Source organism: Watersipora subatra, chromosome 3 (genome assembly GCF_963576615.1).
Source record: "Watersipora subatra chromosome 3, tzWatSuba1.1, whole genome shotgun sequence".
NCBI classification, from domain to species: Eukaryota; Metazoa; Bryozoa; class Gymnolaemata; order Cheilostomatida; family Watersiporidae; genus Watersipora; species Watersipora subatra.
The window spans coordinates 65,713,433-65,736,415 of NC_088710.1; the positions used below are offsets into that span (position 1 = coordinate 65,713,433).

General features: G+C 36.2%; 1 protein-coding gene across 1 annotated transcript; it reads right to left on the reverse strand.

The window, feature by feature from the left end:
- Positions 1-1,310: 1,310 nt before the first annotated feature.
- On the reverse strand, positions 1,311-22,899 carry LOC137389719 (serine/threonine-protein kinase ULK3-like). Its single transcript, XM_068075799.1, has 12 exons — positions 22,658-22,899; positions 21,424-21,685; positions 20,605-20,703; positions 20,367-20,510; positions 20,148-20,230; positions 18,456-18,611; positions 15,862-15,967; positions 13,613-13,750; positions 8,685-8,752; positions 8,180-8,255; positions 7,943-8,083; positions 1,311-2,464 (listed from the first exon to the last, which is right to left on the reverse strand). The coding sequence occupies exons 1-12, from the start codon at positions 22,820-22,822 to the stop codon at positions 2,436-2,438; spliced, it is 1,467 nt and encodes a 488-aa protein (XP_067931900.1). The 5' UTR covers positions 22,823-22,899; the 3' UTR covers positions 1,311-2,435.
- Positions 22,900-22,983: the final 84 nt, after the last annotated feature.

A 22,983-nucleotide genomic window follows, 5' to 3' on the forward strand; every position in this document is an offset into this window, starting at 1 on the left:
GTGCAATTATCCAATTAGACTTGCCTTCAGGCCTAAACACCCTACCAAAAGTCTAGACGAAAGCATCAATTTCGAGTGCACACATTGACCAATATTAGCAAAAGTATATTTGATTAACACACAGACAGAACTACCAACAGACAGATCTGTAGTTGCAGTCTGTATAGACTTCTGCTGTCCATCCTCATCTATCCATTTCATGAGCCTGATGAGAGAATTATCAAATTTTTTACAACTTACTCGCCAGATATTGGTTTTTGGAGGGTCACACAGAAGTGACTAGCTTAAATCTGAAAATACAATCATAATTTGAAAGCCAATGCCAATAAATTGGCGATTTTAATAAAAGAATATAAATATGATGGTAGGTTGCTATTATTAGTAATAATACTGGCAGCATAGAGGCAGCAAAAATGAAGTGTATAAATAGCACTGGCTGAGAAACATATCATTTGATTTAACCTCACAAAAAAAGCTATAATTTGAATCAGAGCAGAAAAACAAACACAAACAAATAAAATTTCATATGGAGCAACTTATCATTCATGAAGGGCAACAAATATCAGGACCTGAGTAGCTCTGTGAAGGGCCTTAGTGCGTTTGCTTCTTGTTTGAAGATACACTTCTTCTGTAGTTTTATTGTAACAGGGATGGCATTCATTATCTTTAATATTTCAACCAAGTCATACCAATCACATTCAAAACCCTTTGAACAGTGTGCAATCGTAAAAAGGCAATAATATGATACCATATTGATGTAACTTATGTGTATTATACCTCACAAGTCTATTAATATCTCTTTAGCGTGTTGTTCAATCTCTCCTCTATTGACCAATAAAAAATGGTTTTTCTTTCAATTTAATATATTTTCTATTGCACAAACAAATAAAATGATATAAAATTGAACTCAAACCCCTAGAATGATAATTCACCTTTGCTTGTCCATAAATCACAAAACATGATATCAAATCATGGCGTTTGGACAACTGGCACTGCCAGGAGATGATTTGTCATTTTCTGTTATCCAGGTCTTACTTTTGTTATTGACACTGTCCTTCCTTTCACATATTTATAATAAACATAGCCGGAAGGTATGTTAATGCTAGTCCTCAATGTACGACTTAGCAATGAAACTATATAGTAGCATCATTGTAGAACAGAAAGTGTGCTGTATCTAATATAACCACAAAACCTGTGAATATTTTAAAGGCTAAGTTTGAAAGATGCTTCATTAAGTTAAATTCTGAGGTGCTACCGTATTGATCTGCAGCTCGCTCAACAACCCCATAGATAAGCAAGTTCTCTTTGTTAGGTCATCAGGTCATTTACTTGTACACCTTTGCCTTACAACACATTCTGTCTAAAAATACATGTATAACAAAAATAATATAATATACTTTTACCATATACGTGTAAATCATAATATATGTTTGTTTCATTTCGAGTCATACCATTAAATAAAATAAAAGCTATCAAAATCACCCTCATAATTAGCGCAGTATGACTGATCTACATCAGCATACCATAACCCATATCACATGTGTACTTAGGTTCCTTAGCCTTATAAGATGCAGCTCTCGGGTTGAAGAAAAATAAAAAGTAGACAACTTCAAACGCATAACTTGATCAAGTGAATCTACTAACTTGGGTTGAGTGCTAAAGTGAGTAAATTAAAAGCTGAGATGTCAGTCATACAGCAGCTGTCCAGGTGAAACATCTAACAGAAAAGCAAGAAGCGGCAGCAGATGGGCGACAGCGAGGAATGGATATCAGCTGCATCAGCCAGTACATTTACTCAGTTGAGAGAAGATGCGAGATTAGGTCATATCAGCTAACAGGTGGCTGTAGATTCATAATAAAACATTGCAGCCTGGCGTATTCAAATCTATATTGTGTGAGTGTGCCACAGCGGCTCTGTTACTGTTTTGATAACACGTGCTTCCTTGTTATTGTTAACTCAACCAGCATTGGCTATTGAGTAAAGCCATGTGTCAAATCTGCGTTGTTTTATATAGTAAATGAATCATACAGAAAAGCGTTAGAAAAAATATTGAATTGTTTGTCAAGCAATAAGTTAGAGAACTGAATAAGCAATAGTCGTCTCCAACCAGGAATGGCGGCAGACAGTCAAATATGTGGAGACAAAGGCTACATTGGCGCAAGCTTGTCCACGCATTGCTCTATATATATAAGAAGTAATCAACCACTGGCTTAAAGACTAGACCTGGACAGAAGAAGAAAATTGTAGCGATAAGCTACCAGTAACTGTTGACACTTTAATTTAAACAGAAATAGCATTGGTAATTACTTGCAAGTACATCTTTCTACCGAGATATGAATAATAATAAATACAACGAAATGACTAGCTGTGATTTATCAACTTCCTATTGGTTAGCTGGATAAGGAGACATCGAAATAGGAAGTAGGAGCTGACATCACTGGACCCGACATGTCTCCTTCATACCTAAAAGCAACAAATGCAGTGAATTCAGTTCAGAAAATGTGGAAGCGACAGGCTGGGGATAGTGTATAGCACTTAGCTCAAGGCCCATGCAAAGGTTTATGATATTGCGAATTGTGTGTGAGTTTTATTCGTAAAATATATTGCATTTATATATTAAGGACAACCTGCATGCAACAGAATCATATTAGTTTTTAAAAGGTCTCTCAATTTAAATTTGATAAAAATAACACACATTAGGATTGTCTCCCCAACACATGCATGTTACAACGCAGCAGAGTGAATTTGAACCGCATTCAATAATGATTTTTTTTTATATTTGCCAGTGGTTTGTTTTACTTGAAATAAGGAAAAAATAGAGCACATGAAATAATTGAAAGAGGTGCTGAGGCCTCTCAAACAATCGCAACCAGCTGCGGGATGAGAAAAAATTTACTTGGAAACTCCTGAAGTTAATTGTTAAACCTTTTTATTATTTCTCCTTAAAAATGCAGATAATAGTCAGAAGTTGACTTTAAATTTACCAGCATTTAAAACAAGAGAACCTCCCAGGACTGAACATATAAAAAGGACAAAGTTAATAAAGAAGGGAGTAGAGTAACATTTACGCCATCCTAACTGTAAGAGCTCATATATACTTGCTAATCCAATCAAGTTAAAAATTATCATCTAGTGATTGGATGAGTGAATCAATGATGTACATGAGAACCTGTAGCGAACCATAAAAGTTGATGAGAGAGAGAGATGATATACAGTAACTTAAACAAAAGAAGAATGCTGCCCAGTTATACCAGACAGCTAAGACCTAAATAATACACCAAACAAATCTGAAGAGATAGCATGAGATCTTGAATAGTGATTAGATAAACTAGCACAGAAAATAAACATGAATTCAGGGCAGGGTCATGACCTTGGCAGTAGGATGTGTGTTTTATGTAGATGAAGGTGTAGATAAATTACGGAATTGTGAAGATGGCTCAATAGCTTTTTTATAAAACAGTTTTTGTAAGAGAAAACTAGCAGGTGTAAACAAAACTTCACTAGGTGACACCTTAAGGCAGTAGCCTACAACATTTAATCATATTAGTGACCGTAAGTTGGGTAAGGGACAGAGGTTTCGGCAACATGGATGAATTTTATTCAAAAGACAACAAGATTTTGAGAAATGACGATGAATTCAGCATTTAATCGTCTATCTTTTAGCATCCCTTGGCTCAATGAGAAGACAACTCATAAGGCGGGTGTTTGAATGCCTCAAGTGCTACTTTTATTTGTTTTTCAAATACATACATAGTTTGCAAATATTTCCATCTGTCAAGAATAATGCTTAAAAATAATCCTGAAAGTATATGTAGAATGTGCTTTAAATTAGCTATTAACTACAAGTAGTTCTAAAATGGATAAATTTGGAGTTGCTCTTCCTTTGCAACTTTGAAAAGAACTTTAAACTAAAATTACTAGCTTTTTACCTTGGACGACATATGTGGTTAGACAACTGTACAACTGAGATTGCTGCGAATATTAATATCATTTTACAATTGATCTGTTGTACTAATTATGGCTCTAAAAGGTACACACATAAGGTTTTTACAGCATGAAATCATAGCGACCAAATACCAAATCATAGTGACAGTGTATTGATGTTTGAACAGGTTTAAATGCTGCCTGAATATTTGCAGCAATGATAAATACCATGTAGGCTACTGCTTATGCATAAAACTTTCTCAAATAAATAGTAATTAAACTTCATTGCAATTATTCATAATCTCCTTTTTAATATTTATACGTAAAAGTTATTTCTCAGCGTCACCATTTACCAGTGCAACTATATTTAACAGTGCAACTATATTTAACAGTGCAACTATATTTAACAGTGCAACTATATTTAACAGTGCAACTATATTTGACCCTGCAACTATACTTAACAGTACAACTATATCCTTTGCTTGCTTTACATAGAAAATGCAACCTCTCAGCTGCTCGGTTAAAACTTTGAGACGCACATGATTTTTATCACAGAAATACTACAATTGTCATCAAAAAATTGCTAACACCATAACATACACATTAAAGCACATAAATTACATAATTTTTTTATTGTACATTTCAATACATCAGAGTCTTGGCTTTCGAATGAGCTATTGTTTGCCATGGTGAGACAGACATTGGTTGGTGTTTATAGGATTTCCCCAGAGCTCTACCGCGAAAAAGTTTACTGGCATAGTCTCGAAAATTGTGACATCACAATTTTCATATTCGTTGTTGTGTGCTCTTCCCGCTTATTTATCAACTACGATAATGACGCTAGTGGCAGGCGAAGGTAGGACAACTCCAGAGAAAAAATGAAGATGACAAAGTAATCAGTGTCATTAGTTCTCCATGTACATATTATTTTTATGATGAGTACCTCAGACTCCAAAAACCATACTATATTTTCCCGATGACATTATGCACTAACTCTTTATTTTTAATGTGATGTTGAGGGTGACGACTGAGACTAATTAATTTCAAGCATTGCGTGATCTCGCGAAAGTGCGATTGACATTTAGTCCAAGGGCCACGCAACCCAACGCAGGTCATAAATTAATTGATGTGATTTCATTACCTTTATCAACGACAGTACATTTATTGAAGCATAATTAATTAACCCAGAACATGTGTTTGTATTGGTCGGGCATTAGCACGATCGGCGGGCATTGCTGATTATCTAGAATCTTAGCTTATTATTAGCGCTCTCCGGGTTTAACAGCACCTATTGTCACAGAAAAACGCAGCCTCAATGGCAGCGAAAGGGATCGACGACCTAAGGCTAAATGAGAATTATGACGTCACATTTTGAGTACCTGAAACAAGTGTTTTTTTTTGCAGGACGTACTTTTGACACCTCGTTTTTCATAGTTCTATTATTCTTTGTGTATTGAATATAGGCTCATTCGAAAGCCAAGACTCTGATGTATTGAAATATATAATAAAAAATTATGTAATTTATGTGCTTTAAGCTACAGTTCAGAGGATTATTAAAATAGAAGTTTAATGATTTTTTAACAGCTATATGACTAACACAAAGCAAGAGAAATTTATAACGAATGGATTGTATCTGATGCATTGTAGAGGTCGATTGCCGCCCACAGAGTTTTAGGTAGAGACACTACTAATATGAAAGAATCTAGTTACGATTACAAGCCTGTAATTCATCATCAGACAACTTCCCCGACAAATCAAGCAATAAAGCTTGTAATTTTAGCTAAATTATATGGATTACCTGCGGTAGGTGTACCAAACACTGCTTTCTACAAAGCAACTGTGATCACAAGGTAGTCAATATAGTAATGGTAACTTTATAAACTGCTACATCTATCCATATAAATCGCTAATTGCCGTCATCGTCTGGTCTGTCCAGCTATAACGATTAGTATGTAGCAATGACAAGTACTTATCACAGAAGATTTGATCTCGGAACCTCCCATTCACCAGGCATTAACCTAACCAATTAAACCATGTGAGATGAAATGGATTCATCGGGCAGTATGGTATGAGCCGGTATCCCAGTTAAAATACGTATAGCACTCTGTGTTACGCAACGTCACTAAAGCTTGTTTTCACGGCTCTTATAAGCAAGTTTAGCAAAACGGATACAGCACGCGCTCCTACATCGTAAATAATCCGTTCCAGTAATGTTTATGCTGTAGGGATTTTACGTTATAAGAACAGTAAAATACAGCATACGTAAATTGCCTAATCCATTCCAAGATCTTTTCAAACTCACCCCTTTAGGCATACAAAAAGGAAAAACTTGACCTAACTTTTTTAATTTGTGGGCTGTACCGTAACTGCAGTATTATTGGTTAGCATCGACAACCTTTCTCCTTTTTAAGATCAATCTCACTGGTTTTATAGACAATTATTGCAGTAATTCTACAATAACTTGATGGGGAGCGCATATCTTCGACGTACATTTACAACGATTTGATTATTATTCTAACCAGCAAAGTGTAATCTGGGAAGTAAAACTGATAATAAATAGTTTGTACGTTTACAACAAAGCAAAAAACAAAAATATTTTACAAAAAGCGGTACAACCTGTTCATCGCCTAACTGTGACAAGGGGTCAAGGTTAGGATAAAAGAGAACTTTTGATGATACTACAAATCGTGACATTCGGATTGGTGGACCGACGCTGTAACACCTGCACCAATTGCTTGCTTTTGTATTTATGAACAATGCACAGCCTAATCTCTGTTTTGTCAACACATCTGGCGATCTATCACGACAAACTACATTGTTGAAAAGTTGTATATATAATCGTTATAACACTTTACGCATGTCACTTTTTCTTTCGCAAGTGTGGAGAGATAGATATACATCCAAATCGAAATTGAGAACCCGCCCGACTTGGCACTTTACGTTATATGGTATTTTTTATGTAATAGGAAGCAAAAGCTTAACATAATTTTTTTACTTTATCTGGAATTTACGTTAAAGCAGCGTCTACTGTACTAGCTTACTCAAACTAGCCATTAGCAATGTGCCAGGTTAATGGCAGGCAACTACATCCTGCCACCATTTATAAGCTGTTTTAATATCTGTGCAACGCTGGGCATTCGGCTAGAATATTTATAAATCCCAGTGTGCATTTGTCATCTGTCATTAATGGATCCAGTTATAGCGATTAAATTCTAGGAATGAAAAACCTGCTTCGCAATGGAATTGAACTCTGAAACAACCATATTGCAGACAGATGTGCTATCCAATGCTACGCCGTCCTTGCCATATTATTGTACAATTGTTCACATACTTATTACAACTGCCAATCTTTCATGCTGATTGATTAAAATAGCAAGCTTGAAGATCATGACTGAGAGACGCAATCTTTTTCCTAATGCTATCTTAAGTTATAATAATGGTTCTTATTATAGTAAATATTTACTAGCTTAAGGTACTCAAATTTATTGAGCAAAGAAACTTATTCAGTGGCAACTATGTTACCTGCACCTGTTTATAAACTGTTTTAAATCTTAAACAAATGTGCAGTATAAGAAGTAAGAAATGTTTTTCAACAATCTGTTTTAGCTATGCCTTGAGCTTTCAAAGATTTATGCATTAGCTTTTAAATATTATGTATTGACTGGACACACACAGTAATAAATAAATATCGTCATTCAAAAGTTAAAATGGTAAATGTTGTATATGTTGATTAAAAATAAATTTTTTGTGTAAAAACTTTTTTATTACCAGTGCAACACCGAGCGTTCATCTAGTAATATATAATCGGTAGAATGACGTGATTTGAACTAGCAGTGCCTTGAAGATGATGTGAAGTCAAAATGATATTTGTTTATCCCTTTGCAGAGTAAGTTGCAGAAAAGTAAACCTGAAAACATTTTTGCAGAGATAGGGTATATGACTTGAAAACTAGACCCTTTGATTATGCCAAAAATAATACAGCTTCCTCCTCTATTCAATGTGAGAATCAAGGCTTACTGTCAGTCAAAGACTGTTTGATGCCGCGGTGGGTTTTCCAAGACTGGTTGGATTTGATGTAGTCGCTCAGTTGCTCTGCATGAGCGAGACTCTTTTCAATGTGCTTGTGGAGGAGCTCCTGTAGGCGACCCGCAGTGAGGCCTATGTGATAAAATTTGAGCAATTTATTTACTAAATAGAACCATGTGCTAAGCTGATCTAAACATCAGAGTGAATTATATCGGCAATCACACTTACCTGTTGCAATGGATAAGAACCGCTCAATACATTTATTTTGTTTTTCTAAGGCATCAGGATATTTTTTTTCTTTTTCCTACAAAGAGTATAACAAACACAACTTACCAAGCAACTCATCTAAAATACCGACAGCCAAGAAAATCGTATTGAAGTACCTGCTTTACTGAACAAATCCTTTTTTGTGCTCATGTTATGAGCCCAAAATGCTGTAAGTCTAAAGTGTCGCCTAAACAAATTAACTTCCAAGTGACAGATATGTGACAGGCATATGCCCGATAGCTAACAAGTATTGACAGGTGTGTTATCACATTTGATGCCTTCACTAGAACTCATCTAACAATATCTATTATAAACCTCAAAAACACCTGAGCACACGCCACTATGAACATGATGTCTGCTACACACCATAGACTCTGACACAACCAAATAGTTACTGCTTTAAACACTAAGTCAGCGTGAGAAAACTACATCTGATATAAAAGACATGAAGTTATCTGGAACTGACCAGCTGAGAAGCTGACTTTTGCATGGAGAGAATCGCCGGCAGCTGTGCATGAGATGATGCCAATTCCTCTGAAAAAACAAAATTATTATAACGAGGAGGAAGTGAATATGTGAGTAATTATGGCTTCTCCTAGAGCTTATACAGATGACTTCATAAGCAATGGTAATACAAAAGTGCTTTTGTATTTTTCATGACCGTGACCACTCGCAAGACATACCTGCGCACTGATGCTGCATACATGTGTACAATACTATATGTCACAATCAGAACACATAGCAGGCTCTCAGATCTGTATCTGCACTAGTTGAGTTTGGCCACAACTGAGTATTCAAAACCTAGCATCAGCTGCGGAACTTTCAATCGAGAAACCACTATACGGCAACAAGTGCTAGTACTTCAAACATCCCATTACAAAACCAAAGTAGCAACTCATCAACACTCTTCATTTTTCGCATTTATGTTGACATCTTAGAGGGTGTTTCATTAACTGGGAAACAAATATTGAATATGGCAAACTCTCACTTGGCATGCACAAAGCTGCAGAGATACCTAGCTAGTTTTGATGTAAATAATGGCCAATTTAATGAATGGCTGCAACACTTAAAGTTACTGTAGCTATTACACTTGTGGTATTTTCAACGCTCATTCATTTGATTTGGAGCATCTAATCACAGTGTCAAAGGTGTTCTACAAAATGGAAGAGTTTGTGAAAAGCGAGTCAAACGCTGAGGTGATTAGTTTATGTTCCTTAAAATGTTGGCAGTTTCTAGATTTACCCTGGGTAAACAGAACCTCTGATGGAGTCTTTGGAAAGGCCAACTGCTATTTACAGTGCCTTGTCACTGTTGGTGTTGGGGAGTTATTTCTCTGTCATAGTAAAAAGACAGAGGAGTTGTCACTTTACTGCAGCATGGTTAGACAATAACACATGGGCAAGTGGCAATAACTACTACATCAACTCTACAAGGAAGTGTTATTAGAATTCCCAACAGCCTGCAAGTAGCAAACCTGACTAACTAGAACAGCTTGAACTGCTGCTCTTCCATATACAAACCAGATATGAAGAACCCCAGCCTGTCATACAGTGTGTGTCAAGCAATCGTATGAGTAGGCAGTACAACCAGCTCTACTCTTAGTAGAAGCAGAAGAGATGCGCATAGTATCTAGACAAAACTAGTACAAGTGGGATACATATCAGCTCTGATGGACGCCTTACCAACAGTGTTTTACACATTAGAGCATTAAGAAATGCGCAGATCAGTACAGATGTAAAACATGGGTAAGAAACCTTAGGTAAAATTATATAGAGGGTGCTTTTGAAAGATCTCTAGAGTAAACACAGAAACTTCGCTATCGACTTGATCCATATACATGTAGATATTTATTATGCAGCCAGCTGAAGGGTGCGTAGGCTTCCTTATCTACTTGGCCTATCTCATGTTAAACTTTGCAGTAGCTGTAAAATTACACCATTGTTCTACAAGATTCTTATTATTCAGTGCAATAGTACCTACACACAAAGGAGCAAAGAGTAGCTACTGTAAAACCTCTAATTGACCGCCATGACACTATTTTTCAACCTTTCTTCTGTAGTGGCGGTAAATTGGAGGTCGCGTTCAAATAGAGGTGGCATTCAATTAGGGGTTGTATGGTAACTAAACACTGACATAACTTTACTTCACCAGCTGATGACAATGGAAGAAAATTAGACTATGAAAAAAGAGTGTGAAAAATCAATAGCACTTAGAAATATATTCCTATGATATGTGGATGGCTTAGATATTTTAGATAGTTTAGAAGTTTAGGTATGTTTGCCTGGTATACTCAATAATTTGTAGAATATAGCTATGAAATAGGTGTTTGGGAACATGTAGAATATCATTACAATCTATCAATGTTAGCTTGAGTAAAAATATTATAGAAGGAATTTCCCAAACCAGGACTTGAACAATATAGGGAATCTGCAGTGGCGTTACGCTACTAAAAGATATTGCTGAAGCGTATTGAAATGAATACAAACATGTTACTGATGCTACTAAAGCTGCATTGAGTAAGTATGCTGTCATTGTAAGTTTATATCTAACAAAATATTTCTTTTGCCAACCATGAGGTGCTGACCCACACATATAGTGTGAGTATACACATGGTAATTGTACATAAAATACATTATATGGTTTATGAAAACAGTCATTGCTAATAAACAAATATAGTGTAAAAACACAGTAAGACTCTAAGATTCATTTTATACAAAGACAACATTTAAATTGTTCTTCCTATTTTTCATAAAGTATGAAGAACAAAAAACAAATGAAATTTATCGATTCGTTTTATGGTATCTGCATTTTAAGACTACTGAACAGGCTATTTTCTATTTAGTACATACATGTATATAAATTCACAACACTCTATGACTGAGTTGACTAAGCTTGAGAGAAATTTAAAGGGGAACAGAAATTATTTAAAACTTTTGGTGAGCCCAGGCTATACAATTAACAATAAAGTAATTATACATTTTGTATTCTGCCAAATATTATTTTGATGGCTACAACATGGATTTATTCAAAGGTCTTTAAATGACCAAACCAGGTTTGTAAAATTATTTATTAACTTTCCTACAAACTAAGTACAATTGTTGACAAAGCTCTTGAGAAAACATTTAATTTTATTTGACCATCCAGAAAATAGAAGTTTTACTAAACTTTTAGTGAGCAATAAATAATACAACATGGAGGCTGGTTATAGACAACTCTATAACTTGATAATAGCACATCCATTAAAATAAACTACTATCTAAATCAAAAACCAACAAGTGAAGCTGAAGCTGAGTAAATATCACCTCAACCGATATATGAAAAATTATACAGATTTTATAAGATCTCTCTTAGCCTTTGATGTTCGAAGATGGGAGAATATGATAGTCATTGCTGCATTTGAAAGATTATTGGTGAGCTCCTGATAAAAACTTGCCAGCTATACTATTGAGAAGCATGAGAATGAACTAGGAATTAATATGATAGTTACAGATATGCTTAGAGGAAGTATTTCTTTCTATGATATAGTAATCAAATTGTGCTGAGACGGTTCTTGTATTTCAAAACATCTACCAGTATGCCAATATGTCATGCCATCTACCAGTATGCCAATATGTCATGACATCTACCAGTATGCCAATATGTCATGTCATCTACCAGTATGCCAATATGTCATGACATCTACCAGTATGCCAATATGTCATGTCATCTACCAGTATGCCAATATGTCATGTCATCTACCAGTATGCCAATATGTCATGTCATCTACCAGTATGCCAATATGTCATGTCATCTACCAGTATGCCAATATGTCATGTCATCTACCAGTATGCCAATATGTCATGCCATCTACCAGTATGCCAATATGTCATGTCATCTACCAGTATGCCAATATGTCATGTCATCTACCAGTATGCCAATATGTCATGCCATCTACCAGTATGCCAATATGTCATGTCATCTACCAGTATGCCAATATGTCATGTCATCGGAGGCAGTAGCAATTGACCTGATTCAACTACGCTCCTGAGACTAACTATTACTAATCAGTTAGTAATAGTTACTCCAGCATAGTTTCGCAACTCTGAAATGGTTGAACAGAAGTTGTTAGAATAAAATCTGATAGAAAAACAACTCTAAAAACCTTACCTTTAAACAAGCTAAGCGTCTGACAATCTTGTTCCCTTTAAATTCCTTAAAGCACATCAATTACATAATTTTTTTATCATATATTTCAATATAGCATCTTGGCTTTCGAGTGAGCCATTATTTGACATGGTGAGACAGACATTGGTTGGTGTTTATAGGATTTCTCCAGAGCTCTACCACAGAAATGCTCAATGGTATAGACTCGAAAATTGTGATGGCACAATTTTCATTTGCGGTGTTGTGTGCTCTTACCGCTTATTTTATTGCTTACTTCTTATATTTATCAACTACGATAATGACGCTAGTGGCAGGCAAAGGTAGGACAACTCCAGAGAACCAATTAAGATGACAAAGGAATCAGTGACATTAGCTCTCCATGTACAGATTATTTCTATGATAAATAGCTCAGATTCCAAGCACCATACTATGTTTTCCCGATGATATTACGCACTAGCCCTCTCTTTCTATTGTGATGTTGAGGCAGACCTGCCAACCCAAGAGTGGGGCAATGCGTGAGATTTGATTCTGGGGCAATTGATGTATCAATGATAGTATATATAAAATTGTGGAAATTGGGGCAAAAATCTCACGCATTTCTCACGCATTCTCATTTTTTCTTTGAGGTGATTGCGTGAGTCTCACGCCCAATGCGTGAGAGTTGCCAGGTATGTATTGAGGGTCACGGACTGAGACTAATTAATTTCAAGCATTGCGTGATCTCGCCGAAAGTGCGATTGACATATAGTCCTAGGGCCACGCAACCGCAGGTCACAATTTAATCGTTGTGATTTCATTACCTTTATCAACGACAGTATATTTATTGAAGCAAAATTAATTAACCCAGAACATGTGTTTGTAATTGTCGGGCGGGCGTTAGCACGATCCCCGGGCGTTGTTGAATATCTAGAATCCTAGTTTATTATTCTCTGGGTTTAACAGCACCGATTGTCACAGAAAAGCGCAGTCTCAATGGCAGCAAAAGGGATCGACTACCTAAGGCTAAATAATAATTGTGACATCACATTGTGGGAACCGCAACCAAGTTTTTTTTTTATTACAGGACATACTTTGGACACCGTGTTTTTCATAGTTTTATTATTCTTTGTGTATCGAATATAGGCTGATTCGAAAGCCAAGACTCTGGTGTATTGAACTATATAATAAAAAAATTAAGTAATTTATGTGCTTTAAATACTAAGGCTAACCTTGGATAGAGCATAAGATATAATTGAGAGAATGTCATCTCACCCAACTCCTGCAGGCTATAAACTGCTGTTTTACTTTTCTCTAGGTTTGTGTGAAGTCTCTCTCTCAACAACTCCGCTCTTGTTAGGTACTGCTGGATTTTATCTCTCAGTATCGCTTTTTTGGTTTCCTCGGTCTCATCTGCATACACAAAAAGCTGACTCACTTCCTGTTTCGTACTAACAGTACTAGAGTATCTTCTCTAGCAGCCTGGAATTCTCTGATTATGTAATCAATGATTTTAACAAACAGTCTATAACTAGCATTCACTAGGTTTCCATGAAGCGAATGATGCAAACTTTGAGTTGTGCGCACATTGAGTTACCCTGCGATAAGTCGACATCCATGGACATCCGCTTGCTACGGATTAACTTGGGGGCATTGTTAAAGGTTGACTTGCAACAAAATTCACATTACAGTTATTTGGTATCAAAAGATTCACCATGTATTACTCTGTTGTGTTGTAGGCGCCAAATACGTAGAAATGTGATTACAAGCTCTTAAAAGCTCAAAAACAAAAAGCCGCAGTAGATTGGAATCTCTTTATTTATCTGACGTACTCATTACAATTTGGTTATCGTCTTGTCACGTGATGTTCTCACGTGAATTGAAAGGCCAATAAAAAGCTCAATATAAACTTATCGTAGCACTAGTTTATGACAAACACTTCGGATTTTACCGAAGACCCCGTATCAAATATAGATGCTCGCTACTTTACAGTTTTGTTTCGGCTTGGACTAATCGTCAAGTCGTAATCTGATCATGTGACCCAATACTTCGAAAATAATTTTTGCAGCACTTTTCGATTATCACAGGTAACCAACAGGCTCGTCATGATTATCAGACAATGATATGTACTCCTTCGAGCTAAGGTGAAAAAGTTTAACGATTTTTTACGGTAAGTTAAAATATATCAGTGCTAAAAGTGACAGCATTACAATGACGATAAAACAGACGCGTAAGAACAATAGACATGGTTTTATTGAATGCGTGAAGTATATTTGTGAAAATATTTCGAGGAATGAGATTGCATGAAAGTTTAAACAGAAACCATCCTGTAACAACTACGTCCCATTTGAGCCGTTTTGGAAAGCGAATCCAAACTACGGCGGTCTCGTTTGGCTGCGATTAACTGTTCGTTTTTTAGCTTTTAAGAGCTTGTAATCACATTCCCATATATTTTGCACCTTCAACACAACAGAGTAAGACATGGTGAATCTTATGATACCAAATAACTGTAATGCGAATTTTGTTGCAAGTCAACCTTTAAGGCAAGATAAAGAATTCTATGCCAGAGGTCATAACGAAACATTCGGAACTGCTCAAATCGAAATGTGAATGACTTAAGTGAGGGAAATGTATAAAATGGAATAGCTTGCAAGGCATTTTCTTGTACATCATCTAGTATAGAGAACCCAAGTTGCTGCGAGTAAAGTTGAGCCATTATTTAGATAGTAGCAGGAGACACAAAAGCAACAAGTTGCAGGTTGATTCTACTGAAGATCTTTAGTCAAAAGCCTCTGAATAGCTGGAAGCTGATACACAGAACATTACAGGAAATTTCTATTTCATTAAAAAAATTTTTTATTACAAATGGGATGGTTAACAAATTCCTAATTTTGCAAAATGGGTTGTTGAAAATTTTTTTTCAGTTATTTTATGATTATCAAATAGAGTGCTGCTTGTTTAGCTCCGCCTCTTTAGCTTAGTCTGAATACCTTAAACCTTGATGAAGAAGTTTATTACAGGATATACACAGCGCTTTGTGCCGCTGTATTGCTAACTAAAAATACTGTTGTGATGATGTCATAATAACTACAGGAAAAGATGTTCAACAATTCATACACCCAAACGGAAACTATTACATACAACCTTCAAGTTCAATATGTTTTAAAACTGGCTTCTACAACTATTCAACTAATATGGATCTCACATCTACTTTCCTTGATTCAAAAGGCTTATTTATATTGCCATAGCATTTATGAGCAGTTCCACCGGTTTTAAAGGGAAGGTCATGCAGCCCCCATGCTGGTATAGAATAAAATAAGCATTATTAAAAAAGGTCACAACAAATAAGATCAGAACCTAAAATTGCACACCTGGTTAACAAATGTGCGATTTTAGATTGTTAAAAGTAAGGTAAGATTTCCTGTCTGTTACTAAGGTGACAGACAGAAACTCTTACCTCGCTAATACCTCTGATATGTGAGACTCAAACACTCTACGCATGTGATGAGCCACCCAATACTCACAATGCAGAGCACCCATAAAGTAGTCCAATGACTTGAGATAATGATCAATCGCTTCCACAGTCCTGTGATTTTCATCAGCATCTATGGCGAGCTTGACAGCTTCTACCTACGGTGTACATATCGATAATAAAGCTTCTACCTATGGTATACATGTCGATATTAAAGCTTCTACCTATGGTGTACATGTCGATATAAAAACTTCTACCTACGGTGTACATGTCGATATTAAAGCTTCTACCTACGGTGTACATGTCGATATTAAAGCTTCTACCTACGGTGTACATGTCGATATTAAAGCTTCTACCTACGGTGTACATGTAGATATTAAAGCTTCTACCTATGGTGTACATGTCGATATTAAAGCATCTACCTACGGTGTACATGTAGATATTAAAGCATCTACCTATGGTGTACATGTAGATATTAAAGCATCTACCTACGGTGTACATGTAGATATTAAAGCATCTACCTACGGTGTACATGTAGATATTAAAGCATCTACCTATGGTGTACATGTAGATATTAAAGCATCTACCTATGGTGTACATGTCGATATTAAAGCTTCTACCTGCGGTGTACATGTAGATATTAAAGCTTCTACCTACGGTGTACATGTAGATATTAAAGCATCTACCTACGGTGTACATGTAGATATTAAAGCATCTACCTACGGTGTACATGTAGATATTAAAGCATCTACCTACGGTGTACATGTAGATATTAAAGCATCTACCTACGGTGTACATGTAGATATTAAAGCATCTACCTACGGTGTACATGTCGATATTAAAGCATCTACCTACGGTGTACATGTAGATATTAAAGCATCTACCTACGGTGTACATGTAGATATTAAAGCATCTACCTACGGTGTACATGTAGATATTAAAGCATCTACCTACGGTGTACATGTATATATTAAAGCATCTACCTACGGTGTACATGTCGATATTAAAGCATCTACCTACGGTGTACATGTAGATATTAAAGCATCTACCTACGGTGTACATGTAGATATTAAAGCATCTACCTACGGTGTACATGTAGATATTAAAGCATCTACCTACGGTGTACATGTAGATATTAAAGCATCTACCTACGGTGTACATGTAGATATTAAAGCATCTACCTACGGTGTACATGTAGATATTAAAGCATCTACCTACGGTGTACATGTAGATATTAAAGCATCTACCTATGGTGTACATGTAGATATTAAAGCATCTACCTATGGTGTACATGTAGATATTAAAGCATCTACCTACGGTGTACATGTAGATATTAAAGCATCTACCTACGGTGTACATGTAGATATTAAAGCATCTACCTACGGTGTACATGTCGATATTAAAGCATCTACCTACGGTGTACATGTAGATATTAAAGCATCTACCTACAGTGTACATGTAGATATTAAAGCATCTACCTACGGTGTACATGTAGATATTAAAGCTTCTACCTACGGTGTACATGTAGATATTAAAGCATCTACCTACGGTGTACACGTAGATATTAAAGCATCTACCTACGGTGTACATGTAGATATTAAAGCATCTACCTACGGTGTACATGTAGATATTAAAGCATCTACCTATGGTGTACATGTAGATATTAAAGCATCTACCTATGGTGTACATGTAGATATTAAAGCATCTACCTACGGTGTACATGTAGATATTAAAGCATCTACCTACGGTGTACATGTAGATATTAAAGCATCTACCTACGGTGTACATGTAGATATTAAAGCATCTACCTATGGTGTACATGTAGATATTAAAGCATCTACCTATGGTGTACATGTAGATATTAAAGCATCTACCTACGGTGTACATGTAGATATTAAAGCATCTACCTACGGTGTACATGTAGATATTAAAGCATCTACCTACGGTGTACATGTAGATATTAAAGCATCTACCTATGGTGTACATGTAGATATTAAAGCATCTACCTATGGTGTACATGTAGATATTAAAGCATCTACCTACGGTGTACATGTAGATATTAAAGCATCTACCTACGGTGTACATGTAGATATTAAAGCATCTACCTACGGTGTACATGTAGATATTAAAGCATCTACCTATGGTGTACATGTAGATATTAAAGCATCTACCTATGGTGTACATGTAGATATTAAAGCATCTACCTGCGGTGTACATGTAGATATTAAAGCATAAGCAGCTTTAGTAAGCCACCTAGTTTTTTAAATAAAGAAAAGGATAATGTAGCAAGCCTAGCTTTGAGCACAGCATTTAATGCTAGCCATTCCATGAACTGATATGATGTAAAATAATACGCAGTCAATGATATGTAACCTTCCCTCTAGCACTAAAATTAGCCAACCATATTCTCACTCCTTACAAAGGAAAGACTTACATATTGCAGCACAGCTACCAGCATGCATACACTCATTAATAAATTATTGGCTGATGTGAGAAACTAGCAACAGAAAAGTTGTTAAATATGAAGTTATCATCCATTAGCAAAATATTGAAGTGATCACGAGGTCAGAGGAAAGACTGTGACATAACACGCAGTGATGCTAAGTGCAAGTACTTACCTGTAAGTGTATGCGGAGAAAAACTTACTGCCTTTGGAAGACTCTCTCCGTTTGGTACTCTGTCCAGAGCCAGGAAAGGATGTGCAAAAAAGTCTTCAAAAGAAATTCTTTTAGCGGGGTCTCTGGTGAGAAGCCTGAGGACCAAATCTCTGCAGTCATCTGAGATATCAAATCCGGGTGGGATCTACAACAATGGCTCTGTAGAAGCAGCAATTATGAAGCGCAGACTCAAACAACAAACCACTGTTGGTACTTGAGTCAACCAGCCTGATAAAATGGTTTAAAGGTTGACTTGCAACAAAATTCACATTACAGTTAGTTGATATGAAAAAATCACCATGTCTTACTCTGTTGTGTTGTAGGTGCAAAATATGTGGAAAGGTAATTACAAGCTCTTAAAAGCTCAAAAACGAACAGAAAATCGCAGCCACACGAGACCGACGTAGTTTGGATTCTCTTTCCAAAACGGCTCAAATGTGACGCAGTTGTGAGAGATGGTTTCTGTTTACACTTTCATGCAACCTTATTTGTCGAAATATTTTCACAAATATACTTCACGCATTCAATAAAACCATGTCTATTGTTCTTACGCTTCTGTTTTATCGTCATCGTAATGCTGTCACTTTTAGCAGTGATATCCTATAACTTACCGTAAAAATTTGTTTAATTTTTTAGCCTTATCTTGAAGGAGTACATATCATTGTCTAATAATCATGACGAGCCCGTTGGTCACTTGTAATGATCGAAAAGTGCTGCAAAAATTATTTGCGAAGTATTGGGTCACATGATCAGATTACGACTTGCCGATTAGACCAAACCGAAACAAAACTGTAAAGTAGCGAGCATCTATATTTGATATGAGGTCTTCGGTAAAACCCGAAGTGTTTGTCATAAACTAGTGCTACGATAAGTTTTATATTGAGCTTTTTATTGGCCTTTCAATTCACGTGAGAACATCACGTGACAAGACAATAGCCAAATTTCATGGCTACGTCATCGAAATAAAGAGATTCCAATCTACGGCGGCTTTTCGTTTTTCAGCTTTTAAGAGCTTGTAATCACATTTCCACATATTTGGCACCTACAACACAACAGAGTAAAACATGGTGAATCTTTTGATACCAAATAACTATAATGTGAATTTTATTGCAAGTCAACCTTTAAAGTAAAATATTTTGATCAGTCCCACTTTGTTTTTGAGCATGTGTTTGTACGTGTGCGTGCGTGTGTTTGTTAGCCTGCGTAAATGCTATGTTTTTCAACATTTTTTGGCTGATTTCCAAACTTCACACGCATATGCTCCGTACCTTCCACCAGGTTGCTAACAATATTTGGTTTCAAAACTCTGTCTGGTTCCTGTGAACCGTCTCTTAAACACCCACCTACTGGTTATCTGATTGGAATTGAAATAAATCCCGAGAACAGAGGGATTACTGCTGTTACATCTTAAAGGAAGGTCGACCTGTGAGGCTTACCGCGAGTAAACAACTCTGAAGGACTAATCAAAACACATGTAAGAACTCTGAAGGACCAATCACAACACATGCGACATAGTTCAGTTCCCCAACATTTAATTGGCTGACTCTTGCTTAAAAGTAGATAGCTAAAGTTTTCCTTTGTTTACTGGATGATGTATACCTGCATGGGCTTGCTCTCCCAGACTACCTTTGACAACTCACCTGTATGAACTTTATCTCTCTGACCTTTCCTGTCTACTTACCTGTATGGACTTGTTCTCTTTGACCTTCTCTGCCAATTCAGCCAGGGTCTTTGATGCCCAAGGCGGTTGACCAAACAAACACTCTGCAATAGAATAAAGAAATTGAATGCACTGGTTCCACGTACCTAGTTATTGTACAACTCTAAATACAAATTCAATTCAGCAAAAAGCCAGAAGGTGACAACAACAACATAAAAGGTTACATAAATAAATATTTACCATAAAGTATGACACCAACTGACCAAAGGTCAGCCTTGGCATCATAATGCTTTTGGCAGATGATCTCTGGGGCCATATAAAGAGGTGAACCTTTCAAATACTTTGTCTCCACATCACCAACAATGTAGTGAGCAAATCCAAAGTCTGCAACAGGATAAGTGCTGCCTGGTGTTGGACAGAGACCTGATGATGATTTGGGAAAACTCAGATAACATACAATAAAATAGACATGCCTTACCCGCAATCTTGAGCTTCCTATGGTTAGACATGAGGATATTCTGGGGCTTCAAGTCCAAATGAGTAACATTTTTTTCCCTCATGTATTGTAGCGCTGAAGCTTTTAGAACAACAGAATCCAATTAATTTATCGTGAGATAACATTACTATGAGTTAACGCTGCTATGAGTAAACAGTGCTATGAGATAACATTACTATGAGTTAACACTACCATGAGATAACAGTGCTATGAGTTAACACTGCTATGAGTTAACACTGCTATGAGTTAACACTGCTATGAGTTAACACTGCTATGAGATAACACTGCTATGAGTTAACACTGCTATAAGTTACCACTGCTGTAAGTTAACACAGCTATAAGTTAACACTGCTATGAGATAACACTGCTATGAGTTAACACTGCTATAAGTTAACACTGCTATGAGTTTACATTGCTATGAGTTAACACTGCAATGAGTCAACACTGCTATGAGTTAACACTGCTAAAAGTTCACACTGCTATAAGTTAACACTGCTATAAGTTAACACTGCTATGAATTAACATTACATTACAAGTTAACCATGCTAAAAGTTAACAGTGTTACTTTTTGTTGCTATTAGAAGTTAACACTGTTGAGAGTTAACATTTTTATATATTTATATATTACTTCATTGGCAATAACAAAGTAATATATAAATATGTTAACTCATATCAACCACATAATATAATATATAAAGTGTTAACTCATAACACTGTTAAGAAACAGTTGCACTATCAGCAAATAACAAATTGTAGGAAAATTAGCAGAAAGATACCAGTATTAGGGATAAGCCTGCCTACCTATCTGTTGGAGAAATCGTCGAACCAGATTTTCATGAAGAGCTCTCTTAGACTTGAGAAAAGAATGCAGATCACCGCCTCCACAGAACTCAGTGATTATATATATGTAGTTGGCATCCCACTCAAAGTCCTTCCACTCAACAATATGCTCATGCTTGAGTAACTTTAGCAGTTCAATCTCTGTTAGCAAATTCTCTGTTGAGAGCCGGTTTAAGCTGCTTTTCTTCACACACTTTATAGCAACGGTTTCTCGGTCTCCTGACTAGAAGATTGCAAAAATTTTAACAAAAGTTCTATTACTAAAACAGCTAAATATTTTTAATGCTAGACAAGACTCAGATTAGTTGGATGATATCAGTTGAATATCGCAAGAAATGGCCTACATGTCTTTTGGGGCAGTTTTAAAGCACTTGGCAGTGAGTCTGAACATTTGAGACACTTCTCTATATTTTGTAACTTTCCCTTTACCATTTTCTTGAGCCAGTACTGGGCATCTGATCAAAACATTACTATAATACAAAAATGAGGCATCAATAGACAGCTGACAGATCACTATAAATAGGTGCTGTTCTTTACCTACTTAGCTGCAAGATTAACATCTGGTATGGCCACTTGTATATTTAGATCAGCTTGACCAAAAATATCAAGCAAGGCTGATCACTTCTGTAAATCAATAAAAAATGGCAGAGTCTATCAAAATATTATAACATAGACTAATCCATATCAAAACTGTGTTTTCCACTTGCCACAGTATTGTTCAGAATTTACTGCAGTATACCATCCATAGTCAACAGTCTGAAGGCCTGGCCAAAATAAAGTTGCGAATAAGTTGGATATACTTAGCAGCCAATCACGTTTTTATAAATTATTACCCCTATGTTCTGTTATGCCCATTGGATTATCTAACAAACTAGCAGAATGGCACTGAGAGGCACTCAGCCTTGAAAAGACTCACTCAAAAAGGCCAAAGAATGCTTTGGAGGCCTTTTGAGAGGTCTTTGTGTACGCCAAAAAAATATAACGCTGAAGGTATCACCCATTGATGTCATCTGTCTGAACCACCTAGTGCTGTGACCATAGTCAATCTTCACAACCAAATCAGAAATACTTATTGCAAAAAAAGCACTTCACTTATTAATCGGTATTGGCACTAAACCGATGGGTGAGTCAATATTGAACTAACCGTCTAACAAATTTAGTATTTATAACAATAACTAACTCAAAAATAGCCCACCTTTTTATAAGCCTTGTAAACGGTGGCATATGTTCCACTTCCAAGCCTTTCAGTGAATACATAATTTGGAAGCACAGGTAAAGGAACTCTAGCTGAACCTCTTCGTTCTAAAACTGTTTGAAGTCTAGAATTCGGAGTGGTTGTGTTGCATTTAGCTTGAGACATTTTAGCTCAGCACTCTTGATACATCACTTTATTGAGCTGTTAGAAATAAACACAAATAAGTAAACATTTTTATCAAATGTAACCTTGACCCTGCGACATTTTATTAATAAACTAAGACGGGTTTCGTAGGAGACGCTCTATTGTAGAGAGACAGCTTTCGG